We start from the raw sequence: 14,674 nt of genomic DNA on the forward strand, positions 1-14,674 counted from the left end.
AATTTTGTGAGAGACTTTTTCAATGCTCGCCCTGCATCCTCGAGAGCTGAATTATTAGCGGAGAAACACAATTTACTTACGCGCAACTCTCACAAGTCACCTGACTCTCCTGTCTTTCAATGTCTAGGATCATATCCAGTCACACCCAGCTCACCAGCCCCTCTCCGCGCGCAAAATTCAGTCATCTCTGTACTGACAGAGAAATCACCTTCAGTTGAAACCATCATCCCGATCTCCTATCAATCACTGGATGAAAACAATTTTTTAGTCAGTTCTCCAAACAATCCAGCTCGTTTTTTAAACGGAACATTTTAGATTCTAAAAATAATCCTAATATTTTTTCTCTTATGTATTGTAATGTTCAATCTCTGAATAACAAAATCACTGAGATCGAGATGATAAATCAAGAGAGGGATTTCGATGTGCTTTGTCTTTCTGAGCACTGGTTAAGGAAAGAAATCATAGATCTAGTACAGATAAGTGGGTTTCTATTGTTAACTGCCTTTTGCAGAACCTCTTTAAAAAATGGTGGGGTTGCTATATTTATTTCCAACAAGTATTCGGACCATGTCCAGCCTCTTGATTTGTCATCTCATTGTCTTGAATTACACCATGAATTTGCCGGAGTTATTGTTAAAAAATTAAAACTTCTCATCATAGTGATATATAGATCGCCTAATGGTAACCTGGAATTATTTTTCAGTGCTTTGGAGAGACTAATTTTATCTCTGAATAAATATAAGAAAAATAAATATAATATTATCGTAGGTGGAGACTTTAATGTAAATATTCTATCAATGGATTCTAGAAGGTCAGATTTAATAAATCTATTAAAGTCCCTGGATTTACATCTGACAAATTTTGAGGCAACAAGACATAATTCTGCACTAGATAATATAGCTACTGATTTAAATCCTGAAGATTTTAGTGTTAAGGTTGACCCGCTAGCACTAGGTGATCATGATGCACTATGTTTCTTTGTGAGATCAAATTTAATATCGGGAAATTCTGGTAAAAAACAGAGTTTGCAGCCACAGAGTTTCAGGCCAATAACCTCAAGGGCATTGCACTGGTTTTGCTATAGACTTAGTTTGGTCGATTGGACTAGAGTAACCATTCATGACAGGGCTGAATACAATTTTAATGCATTTTTCAATATGTTTAACGGTTTGTTCTTGGACTCATTTCCAGTTGTCAAACGTAGACCGGATATTTCCAATAAATCTAAGGCTAAAAAGTTTCTCAATTCACCGGCTCTGAACATACTTAAGAATTACGTTTTGATTGCCTACTATAAACTGAAAAAAGAAGGTACAGAATCAGCTAGGTTGACTTACAATAGTATTAAAAAGCTATACAGAAGTGAATTGAAAGTGGCTCAGTTAAACCACAATGCGAATTTGATTGAAGCAGCTAACAATAAATGCTCAGCAGCTTGGAAAATTATTCGAAATAATTCCAAGCCCGCTAAATCTACCGCTACTTCTATCTCAGCAAAGGAATTCAACAAACACTTTATCAGCTCCATTGAGAAAATTTATAAAGATATTGAGCCGTCACAAATTTCTGCTGTTGACCTGCTGAACTCTTTCCCAAAAACGCAGGCAACTTTTGTAATAAAAGAAGTAACCTGTATTCAAGTCCTCGAAATAGTTTCTAGAATGAAGTCTTCCACCACCAAAGACATTTTCACTCTAGCTCCCTTATTAAAGAAGTAATTGAATTCATTTTACAGCCGCTCACCACAGTTTTAAATGCATGTATAAAATTATCAGTTTTTCCATCCTTGCTGAAACATTCAAGAATCATCCCGATTCATAAGAAGGGTGACATAAATTTTCCAGATAACTTCAGACCAATCTCCATCCCACCTATCTTTGGAAAAATCCTAGAATATATTATCGCAACCCAACTCTATGACTTCCTTGAATTAAATTGCTTGTTTACAGACTCCCAGTATGGTTTTAGAAAAGGGAAGTCAACAATAGACGCTGTGCAATCAGTTATAACCGAAGTTGAGGAGGGCTTTAATAGTAAAAAATACACAGGATTAATTCTATTCGATCTAAGTAAGGGATTTGATGTCGTGGATCACTGCATCTTGTTGAATAAATTACAGTTTCTTGGTGTCCATGACAATACTCTTAAACTTTTAGAATCCTATTTGGAGGGTCGTACTCAGTCAGTGTGTATTAACTCAAATATTTCTGAGCCACTTAATGTACCACACGGAGTACCTCAAGGGTCCATACTGGGACCGTTATTGTTTCTAGTGATGATGAATGATATAGGATTGAATATTTCATCTAAAATAGTTTGCTATGCTGATGATTCATCTTTGGTCACAAACGATGTGGATCTGGGTGTCCTCCATCAAAAAATGTCTAGCTGTAAGGGTGAGGCTTCAGACTGGTTTAGAGCAAACCGCCTGTTTCTAAATACAGCCAAGACTCAAACATTGGTGCTTGGACTCAGAAAGATTAGTGAGGGAGTAGATAGTGCAAAGCTTCTGGGCATAACATTAGATCAGAAACTTACATGGATACCCCATATTGAAAGTGTTTGCTCAAAATTAAGTAGGGTTTTATATCTCCTTCGCAGTCTTAAGGACTGTGTTCCTTCAAATTACCTGAGAATGTGCTACTTTGCCTTTTTTCAAAGCGTTTACACGTATGGTTTAGTCTTATGGGGCTGCGCCCCAGAGGTTCAAAAAGTATTCTTGCTCCAGAAAAAAGCTATAAGAATTATATGTAACGCTACTTATCTGGAGCATTGTAAGCCATTGTTTATAAAGGAGAAAATTATGACAGTGCACAGTTTGGTAGCTTTCAAACTTCTCCTCCAGATAAAGAATAATTTAGGTTCTTATAGCCGCAGAGTTGACATTCACTGTCATAATACTAGAAATAAGACAAAAATAGATATACCATATACAAGACTCAAAAGAATATCAACAAGTCCAAATCAAGTTTCATTGAAATTATTCAACACATTACCCGAGATAGCCAGGAACCTACCAATGCCAATTTATAAGAAAAACCTAGAGCGCCTACTATTGAATAATCCTTTATACTCAATTTCAGATTTCTTCCAACTACCAGTGAAGGACTATTTTCAAGTCAAATAGGTAGTGAAATAATTCAATAGGCTACTAATCATGTAAATGTACTTAATTGTTCTTCCTCAGTTTTTCATCTAATGCAAGACAATTTTGTATTTATTCGATACATTGTTACTTTTTCTGTATTGTCAAATCAAATCGTACTAAGTGTAACTTTCACTGTATAATTCAAAACTTAAAACTATGTATTATATTGTTGACTGGCGTTTCCGATAGCATTGTATGTATGCATTGAAGGAATAAAAAGCATTCTTATTCTTATTCTTATTCTTAATGATTAGTCCTAGTGACTAGTTTTAATAGAAATAATAATAATAAAAAAAAGAAACCGTGTTATAATGTTCAAGTGATTGCATAATGTTTACATTATAGTATGGTTTAAAAAAAATTAAACTAAACAGTTTAAAAAATTTAAATACTTAGGTAGCATTATTTCAGAGGATGGAAAAGACAAAGAAGACATAAAGCGCCGTATAAGAGAAGCCAAGGCCATTTTCATCAATAAACGGAATGTGCTTTCCTCCAAAAGTCTGAATTTGGATTTGAGAAAGATACTTATAATGAGTTGTATCTGGAGTATTGCACTATATGGCTCAGAGACATGGACTATCGGTAAGGCGGAAGAAAAGGCAATTAATGCATTTGAAGTATGGTGTTGGAGGCGAATGCTGAAAATAAAATGGACCGATAGAATAACAAATGAAGAAGTATTTCAAAGGGCTGAAGAGACACAAAAAAAAACACTCTATTGAAATCTCTTAGGGACAGACGGCATTCTTGGATAGGACATATTATAAGACACAGCGAATTCACGCTAACAATACTGGAAGGTGCAATCAGTGGACAACGGGCTCGTGGAAGACCCCGGCTACAATATTTGAAGCAGATAACCCGGGATCTTGGGGTCCAGAGCTATACCCAACTAAAACAGCTGGCTCTGGACAGACAAAGATGGAAAGCTGCCAACCAAATCGGACGATTGAAGCAGAAGAAGAAGAAGATGGTTTTGAAAATCCGTTGCGAAAAGACCCCTGTTATGGCATTGATTGTGATGCTGTCATGTTTACAGTACAATAGCTATGCCTTCGTGACTTTGAAACGGCATATAGGCAAGATATGGTTTGCGGTCTAATATTCACGGCTTCCCAAAATTATGAGGCTTCAGAGACCGTAGATCGAAGAAACTGCCTACACACAGTTGCAACGTATCACCAACAATGGAAAGAGCATGTTGAACGAATGTCAGCTAATAGGCTTCCACTGGAAATTTTCAAGTATAAGCCAGTAGGCAAAGCAACAGGACCCAGACTGTAAACTCCAAAAAGCTCCTTGTGTATCTTTTCGGAAGCAACACGTTGCTTTCGAAAAGATACAAAAGAGCAAATACAATAGGCAAAGCTACAGGACACGGACTGTATGTCTTTATAACTTAACATGTCTTTATGTTCATAAATGATTGTGTAGATAATGTACCCGACACATGATGAACTCGGTGATGGTCCAGTCGGGATAGTGGCTGTCGTTGAGCATGGTGACGCAGATGTCGCCGTAGTAGACGGGCAGGGTGTCGAAGGGCCAGTAGTGGTCGCACTTCTCACGGCCCTTCTCGATGCAGCGAGTCAGCATGACGATGGCGCGCGAGTTGCTCTCCCAGCACATGCGCCAGAAGTCGTCATGCGTCGAGTGCAGTGGGCCCTGCGTCACTATGAACTCGCGCGGCGAGTTGAAGCCCTGCAAACCAAACATTCAATCGTTGTTTTAATTCAAACATTAATTACATTAGAATTTTTCAAGAGCAAAATTCAGTGAATTGATTAATCCACATAAATGTTTGCACTGATTGAACGAGCATTAGCAAGTTCCATTGTTGACTCAGGACCAAAATTGCTGTCCGTCTGATTATTAGTACGTTCTACAATAACTTTCAAATGATTTGATCAATCAGCTTCAAATTTTAAACACATATTCTTCGAACCTTTTTACAGATCAAGTTCGTTGGGCAGCAAAATTGACTCACTCCTTCGTCTTTTTTGAGGATGTAAGAAGATAACATGCAATGATACAATAACTCAATGCTACTCGACTACTTATTTACTTCTTCATTTCCACTTGAGATCCTCTTCATGTCAGCAGCATTTTGGGCGAGTTCTTCATGGGGTGCTTACTAGTACATAAATATCTTAATAATTTGCTAATCAGCCAATAAGAAATACCAACCCTGATAATCTATCACATTACATCAGGAAAGTACATAATAAGGAAAAGTTGAATGAATTGGGCGAATTTGTAATCAGCCATATAACAACAATTTCTCGATGAGTTTGTTTAGTCAAAATATTGACGAAAAGTAAGTAATGTTCATAGTAGAAGAATAATATGACTTTCTATCAACTATAATTCTGTTCAATATTAGAAAGTACTCAATGAGCTGAGGTTTTGATTACTAATCAGGTTTTAGGCTCAGTTCTAGTACTACATGAGCCCTAGTACATACAGATCAAGTACTGCATGATTGATTAATGATTGTGATTGATAAAATAGATAGGATAGACTAAGATGCATGAGATTTTTTCGTTTGTTCTCACTTTTGAATAATGGTAAGAAAATTGAAAAACTATCAGTGATGAAATTCAATATAATCAGGATACAATTCTTTAATTTGATTACATAGCTTCATATGATACATGAATTGGGATTTTTCCCCTGGTTGCATGTATATCCAACTGTTACTAACCACTTTTGAACTATGTTGGAATAACTAGAAGAAGTGAGACAATATTGAATAACTCTGTCAATGCCACAACATCTGTGTCGATGATCTTTATATGAGCTGATTATCTTTATAATGTGAGTTCCCAGTATCCTTGTTTCTTCCTAGCTGTGCCTATTTTTGCATCTCTATTCATAATAAATGAGAGGTTTATTTTATATGATCAGTTTACGAGATCCGTCCGACATGCACACATATCCACAAACAGAAACTGCTCGCTTAATATAATGTTGACTTCCACGATATAACATACTTAATGAGAGTGTTCACTTAATATAATAGATGGGATAAAAAGCAAAAATGTCATAAATAGTTGAAATTGAAACAGATTATTAGGCCTACTTACAGGCACATAGTTGGCGTTGATGTAGTCGGAGCCCTCCTCGTCGTCGACCGGCTGGAGCTTGAAGCGCGAGTGGTCGTAGGGCAGGATGTTGGTGAACCGGTTCTTAGGGCGGTTGCAGGGCAGGTCGGCGGCCGAGCACGGCTGCTCGCGGCCCACGTGCTTTAGCTCCTCGAACTCCTCCGAGAACCGGAAATCAGAGTCCGCCGACATTATACGGTAGTGCTCGGCGAACTTGTCCAGCAGTATCGGCCGACTAAAATCAATCAATCACTAGAATTATAGTTGACTAGCTGCTGGAATATAATTACTGTAATTTTATAGAAAATAGTAATTTATAGTAGAGTAGAATATTTATTTTTTGTTATAACAATTACTGCTGTATTATACTCTCATTTCATTACAGTCGGTCATTTATTGAGATACACTGTAAACGAGATTCACATTCAGTTTTCTAGCATAGTCAATCTACTCGTAAATTTATTCAATCTAATTGAACAAAGAGAAAATCTGAAGAAATGATGAGTATAATGACATTGTTGAACCTTTATTATCTCACTTTCCCAAGATTTTTATTTATCAGCTTTCACATAGATAAAGCAGATAAATTTCATCATTTTCTTGGCAGCATACTGAGGAAACCACATTTTTGAGGATCACTTGCTTCCAGTCGTGAACAGTATCTATTTTAAACGTTACAATCAGTTTAAATTGAGGATATATATTATAGAGCTGGGTGGATAAAATAGTTGGTAAATTGCATTTTATTGAAATTTTGTATAATTTCTAAGTAGTCTGGGTTCTGGTTTTGATGGTTACCTTGTTTCGATGACACTGTCCGGCAAGGAGAGAGTGTCGCTGGCTCTGTTTTCGGTTGTATTTTTATTAGCTGCATGCCGGCGTTTGCACACTGCCAAGAATATCACCAGTGATAGGAGAAGGAGAGTAATCGGCACTGCCATGCCTATCATGAATGTCGTGTTATCTTGGTCTGCAAAATACAAATAAAGAGTAATAAAACATAGATTCTGAATATTATGATAACGTCATTATAATCATGAAAAAATCTGCAACATTCCGGATATGAACAGGAGTTTTGCTTCATATTGAACACAAAATTAAAATATAAATTGTCCATCTGAGTGTTACATACACAATTAAATAAAATCGTAATAAACCAAATTGCTAGTCAGTTGAAGCTCTGCATTGAAGTTCCAATAAAGTACAAACTTTGTACAGTTTCTAAGTAGTGTGGGTTCTGGTTTCGAATGAAAGATGCCTCAGATTACATGCTGCATTCAGCCCTAAATCAATGCAGCTTTTCACCAAACTTCAATCAATAGGCTTCCATTTTAATGCTACTATTTCGATTGAAGTACTGTAGCCTACTTTTTAATAAATAATCATAATATGGAAAATAATTAATTCAGAAAATATATATCTAGTAAGTGCTCCAATCAGTAAGTGAAAATTAATAAAATAATATATTTTTTATCAACCATTACAATTTTAAAATTATCAGACTACTGAAGTTCCATATAAATTCAGTGGACTTGTGAGGATCAGATTACAAAGGTTTTCCTTTGGAGTGATAAACACATCAGTAAGCACTGTATTTTAGTTTGCTGACATTATCTGATGTTCGTATCAACTCTAACACATTAAATCAACTTAATAAATGTTCTGCAAGCTCACCGGTTTGTATGGGGAATGAGTAGTGCGTGTCTGTGAATTTGTCGGCGTTGGTGAATGCACGAATTTTGACTTTGTAGGTGGAGCCGCTCTTGAGTGGGCCGTTGCAGTAGCCGGCTGCTCTTCCCTCGCAAGTCTCTTCCCCAATCGTGAAATCTTCCACCGATGAGTTTTTGAAAGGAAGATAAGGCTCCATTACCTGTAATCAAAATGAAATTGAATATTGATGGTATAAGCTTGACATTCACAAGTTTATAAATATTTAAAAAAATATGGTGAGAAGGAAAGAATCCGATCAGTTAAAGAATCATTTAATAATAAAATAGAAGGCAAATAAATAGAACTAATAATTATTTCAAAATGGTATTTTTGAAAAATGTTAAACGTATCTATTCATTATACAAAAAGCATTGCATTGTTTAAAGAAAAATCTTGGACCATAGACAAATAACAATATTATAGTAAACAAATATAAGATAGGAAGCAATGGGAGTTGGAATTGAAACAGAATGATTTCCAGATAGAAAAATAGAAATGAATGTCCTATGAGACTATCTATCTTAAATTTATCAACTAATCCAAACAATGATGAGAGGAAATTCGCAAAGGATCATAAATTAAAGCCAATTATATCCAATTCTAAAAATGATCGTCTATTATTTATGAATGACCTTTTTCCAAAACAATCGAAAATAAATCACCAGAAATAATCAACATATTAGGAAATGTACAAAATGGGATAAGTATTCCCCCAAAAATAACCAATCAGCTTTATTGAATTAAACGATGCTGGCATAATCTAGAATAGAAACTTATTTAATAAAAAAGTTTGATGTTGAGTTGAGATTGAAAAAAGTTAGTTGATGTCTGGACTGGAAGAGTAGTAGTGATACTGTAGTATCTATTTACATTTTCAGTGATATAATTGAATAGATAAGTAGGGCTACCTGATACGGAGGCCAGACACTGTACGCTTGAACATCCCTCCAGCTGGGCATTTCAAGACCGGATGCATTCTTTGTGTCATCCTCGGCTATTATTACTGTATAACCAGTTATCTATAAATAAGATCAAAGTTGTACAAATTATGCATTTCAGTATATTCTTTTCAAAACTTACCTTCAATGCTACCTTATATACAATGAACAAATGCAAGTTAGTACTAGTTTCTAGACAAATTGGAAGAGGGTTAAATAAATTTTACTGTAGCATGAATTTGAACTAGAATTTCGATATTTTTACAGTATCATAATTGAATGACAAAATACTACAGGATACAAAAATGAATCTTATCTTCATCGAACTATCAACATTAGAAAATAACAGACTAATCAATGAAATGATTATTTTCAAACAAACTTTAATTTATATAAGAAAGTCAAAACCGATTAACTAAGAAGATAAGTATTGATCATGTATTAGAAAGATGATAATATTTTGATTACTAAACACTAAAGACAAAATGTGTTGGTGTTACTACTTACAGCTCCATTCTGTTCAGAGAAGTAGTTCTTCCTGAATCGTATCTGGATGGTGGTTGAGGTTCGACAAACTTCCGTTGGAACAACTTGGGAGCTTGGCTTTGGTGGCGCTGTACAAAACAAACAATGAGTAGCCGTTTAGTATCCTCTACTAAAATTGTAATAGTAATTTAGAACGAAAACAAACATGGTTAAACGATTTGGAGGCTTTCAAACTCTGTTCATCATTTGATTTGCGTAGCATTTTTCAAATCAATATAATGGAAGATTCCTTATAAATTAGAAACAAACTTTTGGATGAATTGTTCAAATTTGAAAAAGTTGTGATTAGAATGTATGAAGTTAATTTATAAAAATGAAGGATGATTGAAGAATGTACGACAATTTTGCAATTTCAAAAGTCCCATATTAGTACTCTTTATTACAACAATGACCACAACAACAATGACAATACAACTTAATCATAAAATGATTGGAAAGGGGAAAAAAGGCTTATAGCCCTTACTATTCCATTCCCGAATTTTGATTGCATATTAATCCAAAAGAGGTTATTATTCTTCATTACCTGGATTAAAGTAGGTTTAAAGCTAATTTTAATGGAGAGAGACAAATACATGTGTATAAAATATAATCTATAATAGCTTTCTCATAAAATTACCTAATATGGGCATTTTCTGCTTCCATAAAGCTTCGGGTCCATATCCAATTCTTGTCTCAGCCTGAATGCGGAATAGATAGTTTTTCCCCGGAATGAGATTCTTGATCACTCCATTGAATTCCCATGGTTTGAAGTCTTTTTGTTGGGTATGAGAAGATCCCTAAAAATCAGAATAAGATAATTAATCTACATATTAGAAGTGAATAATAAATTATTAAGTTTTTTTTCATCACTGCACAACACTGAAAAATGGATCCTAGCGATTCGAAAGCATGCTGTAAATAGGCGGTGAGTTAATATTTTTAAAATAAAATCATGCCTGCAATTCAGTAGTTACCATTATAGTATTCCAGAAAAATTATGAAACATGAAAGTTCGTAATGAATCGAGATTTTCAGTATTTTCTTTAAGAATGACAAATGAAGAAAGTTATCTCTGTCCAGAGATCACCAACAAAACTTGACAAGTCACTAACTGGATCTAGCATCTAGGATTCAATAAATGGTAATTTTAAAAAAAGGATCATTTTAACTGGTAATTTTTGCATACAATAGATTATGTTCTAATTTGCAATAAATCTATTTGGTTGAACTCACCTCTAAACCATAAGTTATAGTGAATTTACGAATGACTCCATTGTGTTCATTGCTGGGCAATATCCATTGGAAGGATATATCTCCAGGTTGGATGTCGACTGGGTGGAATTTCTCAACCTAAAACAGATTGATCAAGCCATCAATGCATAAAAAAATTTAAATTTTTCAATGCAAAGATGAGAAAGAATTGAATACTAGGATGATATACATACATAACGTAACACATTATTTTGTATAAATATCTGTTAGTTACGTCGAACGGTACTTGTGTAATTCTCATTAGTGATTCTAGCTAATCCAAACAGCCAATGGCAATATCTACTGATCAAACACTGATAAACATCAATCAACAGAAGCAAATAATCTACAGAATCTTATGAACACTCAATTACCTAGTTGATTAATCAATTAGTGTATTAATTTATGTTTAATGATAATACATCATAAGAGAAAGGATTCATTTCTCCTACTAGTTTGATTTAAATTCGTTCTAATTTTCTTCATCTTCATTGTGCGAAGACAGTGTGTACAAATGCAAAACTCGGGGAAATAATATTAGTGACATTCCATTTAATAGGCTGCTGAAAACGCAGAGACAGTCACTTACCCAGGGATCCACAGTCCACAATTTCCTGCCGCATAATATCAAGAATATTGATAAATCCGAGCTTTTCTAAACGACTCTGGAAATTATCTCTTGGATAAACCGCTGTGTATCAGGAATAGGAACGTTTAAATGATGTAGACTACTTTTCCTATAGTTAGGTCCACGTTATAATGGCAGTGGATAAAGATAGAAGAATAGCGATGCCGATTCTCTTCATTAATAAATTATATTTCTAAACTGTCAAAAACATAATTGGCATCGTTGTGGACCTAGAAAAGGATAGTACCACTGGCTTTGTCGAATGATAGACAAGGATAGCAAAACCAAAGTTGATCAAATACTGTAATTATAACATGGACCTCACTATAGCGATGTAGATGGTGAATAATATTAGAATGGAAGGATATTAAAAAATAAATCAAGTAGCTTGAAGGTATATTGCAATTTTCCTGTCACAGGAGTTGATTTAATAACATTTGATAACAAGACTGACGAACTGGCTCACCTTTCCAGGAACCGATTCTTGTGTTTTGAAAATAGCAGAGACAGGCAGCGACCGCCTCAGGATGGAAGACTCTGTGCCGGAGCGCACAATCACTGTGAATGTGTAGTTGTGATGCGGCTTCAGCTCGTCTATGGTGATCGTGTCATGCAATGTCAGATTTTGTATCAAAATACCTTCTGCATTCAAATATTGCACCTGAAACAGACCAGATGGAATTAGTTTTTTCTTTCACTTTTTAGATTACTGTATGGAGGTCTTGAGAATTTCATAATAATAATACAATACATAAATTATCGTAAATAGTCCAGAGTTTAAAAAGTATAGTCAATGCATACGGTGTAGAGATACAATCAAGCAATTATGGATAGCATCAAGGTTCATAAGATAATGATTATATAATTTTTATTTACCTGAATCTATAAAGTTGATAGATCCATACACAAATTAATAAAACAAAATGTTTAAACTGAGAAATTGTCAATGCTTCTATTGTAAATATGAATTGATATTATATGAATAGCAATTATTACACAGAATTAAAGCCAGTAACTTTCAGCTAAAAGGCATGAAGTTCATTTCTTTGTGAACGAGATCAAAAGACCTTAGGTGTGCCACAATAAACTCAGATGATATTACAAGTCACAATTTATACAAGCAAAAAGTGGAAAATTTATTCAAGAACAACAGGACTCGTACAAAGTGGTCGGATGAAAGAAAGTCATGAGTGAAAAAATCGAATAGTTGTGGGAGAATTTACGTTTTCACACTTACCGAATGCCGGCCGACATTTATCGGCAGACTCTCAGAACTGGCCTCTGATAGGCTAATTCTCAGTACAGTTCTCAGTGCGGACCAATGAATGTCGGCCAACAATCGATAAGTGTGAAAACCACCAATAGCAGTAAGCTTCGCATGATGCTTTTGCAAAACTGTGTTGTGTCAGAGAGTGTGTTTGAATTGGTAATTAGCAAATAGATGAAGGCCCTCTAATCGATGTTGCATCACTGATATACTATATGTACATAAATTGATTTTTTCAAAATTTTTACAAATATGTATTGCTTATAAGATTCTCAATGGTGCAGTCCGATGATACTTGATGAAAATATCTACACGAATTTTATTTAATAACTGAAACAATACTAGATATTGCACTAAATTTCATGTGGAAATGAACACTGCTAATAAAAATAAGCACGAAATAAAATAAGATATCAAACATTCCTTGTTACTTATTACACTTTAAAAATGAATTAAAATAAAATAATTGGACAATACGAACCTCAAATGCATTATATTCTCCATTTGGAGTATCCCATGTCAATGTTATGCTAGTATCCAGTATTTGAGTAGCATTAATCACAGTAATTGGTTCGGGATCTGCATGAAAGGAAAATTTAAATAACAAAAAATAAAAACAAATCAAAAACAAAATCATACTGAGTCTGAGAATTAAAAATAATAATGTTCGATGGATCAAATTCACCTTATCAATAAAATGCCAATTATTACAAAAAATTACTCAAAGAGGATAGTTAAGATAAGAAAGATATTCAAATAAAATATCTAAGATGGGGTCAATAGCTTTACTGAAATAGGCATTGAGAAGCAACTACAATAAAAAGAACAGTTTCAATAGAAAACCAAGTGCTTTGATATACAGGGTGATTCTTAATTATGGCAAAAAAAATTGATACGTGATAGTAGAGGTAAAAATAAGAAAAAAAATTTCTTATAAACATATATCCATAAACGCTTCATTAGCGAGCTATACAGGATGAAAGATTTCACCCGGAATTCAGTTCCTCTGGTGAAATACACCGATGCTGAATTGTTTGTGGACTGGTTTTTGAAAAACTTATGCTGGATTCATATGGAAAAATATCATAAACATTGAATAAAACTAGTCTGGAAGCTGTAGTGTGAGTAGTTTTTGAGAAAAAAGTTGAAATATGCAAAAAATCTAAGTAGAAAAACACAGACTTCTACGTTTGATGCCCAATAACTTTCTTTAATGACCAGTAAACAAATAGTTTTTCAAAAAAAAAAAAAAATTGTAGAGAATTAAATTCTGAGAAGAATTATGTAAGCTGTGTAAACTAAATTTAAATAAAAGTTGAATAAAATGTATTCTTATGTAATAAATTACACTACAAAAATTTGCTGTTTTATGAGGAGAGAACTAATAACTCATGGGTTGTAGCTGATTGCAAATAAAATATTCGGTTTTTTATGATTAGTTTTATTTTTATATGAAAGTAACAAATCTAAATGACATTAAACTTATATCAAAAGACCAAAGATGATGTTCAAAGTGACCTCCGTTGTTCTGAATGCATATGTTCAGACGTCTTCTCATCGATTGTCGGACCCGTTCAAATATTACAGGAGTCTGCTTTATCATTTCTATTCCGTTCAAAATCTTTAATCGGAGTTCTTCAATGGTATCAATCGGAGTATTGTATACTAAGGTTTTCAAGTGTCCCAAAAGATAAAAATCCAAAGGATTTAAGTCTGGTGACCTAGCTGGCCATAGTACTGGCCCACCTCGGCCTATCCATTGATTTGGAAAGCTGTGATTCAGGTGTTCACGAACAGCAACACTGAAGTGTGCTGGAGCTCCATCATGCATAAACCAAATGTTCTGGCGCAACTGAAGAGGTACATCTTCAAGTAAGATAAATAGCTCCTCTCTCAAAAAGTAGATTATGCCATTAAGCCTAGGAGGAAGCTCGAACAGAAGTAGATGATCTCCTATGATTCCTGCCCAAATGTTTACTGAAAACTGATGTTGTTGACGATTAGGATTGATGGCATGAGGATTCTCATCTGCCCAAATATGTTGGTTGTGGACGTTAACGATAGCTGTTCTTGTAAAGTGTGCCTCGTCGGTAAATAAAA

At 34.5% G+C, this 14,674-nt stretch overlaps 1 protein-coding gene across 3 annotated transcripts in view; it reads right to left on the bottom strand.

Moving 5' to 3' along the window:
- LOC111049073 (tyrosine-protein phosphatase 10D) overlaps window positions 1-14,674 on the bottom strand; it is a 66,750-nt gene that overhangs the window by 17,272 nt on the left and 34,804 nt on the right. For all 3 annotated transcript variants that reach the window (XM_039424295.1, XM_039424294.1, XM_039424293.1), the window contains exons 16-25: window positions 13,056-13,153; window positions 11,774-11,968; window positions 10,662-10,778; window positions 10,066-10,225; window positions 9,411-9,517; window positions 8,874-8,984; window positions 7,930-8,125; window positions 7,054-7,225; window positions 6,238-6,490; window positions 4,595-4,852 (exon numbers count right to left, since the gene is read on the bottom strand). In XM_039424295.1, coding sequence (XP_039280229.1) covers window positions 4,595-4,852; window positions 6,238-6,490; window positions 7,054-7,225; window positions 7,930-8,125; window positions 8,874-8,984; window positions 9,411-9,517; window positions 10,066-10,225; window positions 10,662-10,778; window positions 11,774-11,968; window positions 13,056-13,153 — 1,667 coding nt within the window. The remainder of the gene's footprint in view (window positions 1-4,594; window positions 4,853-6,237; window positions 6,491-7,053; window positions 7,226-7,929; window positions 8,126-8,873; window positions 8,985-9,410; window positions 9,518-10,065; window positions 10,226-10,661; window positions 10,779-11,773; window positions 11,969-13,055; window positions 13,154-14,674) is intronic.

Source organism: Nilaparvata lugens, chromosome 3 (genome assembly GCF_014356525.2).
Source record: "Nilaparvata lugens isolate BPH chromosome 3, ASM1435652v1, whole genome shotgun sequence".
NCBI classification, from domain to species: domain Eukaryota; kingdom Metazoa; phylum Arthropoda; class Insecta; order Hemiptera; family Delphacidae; genus Nilaparvata; species Nilaparvata lugens.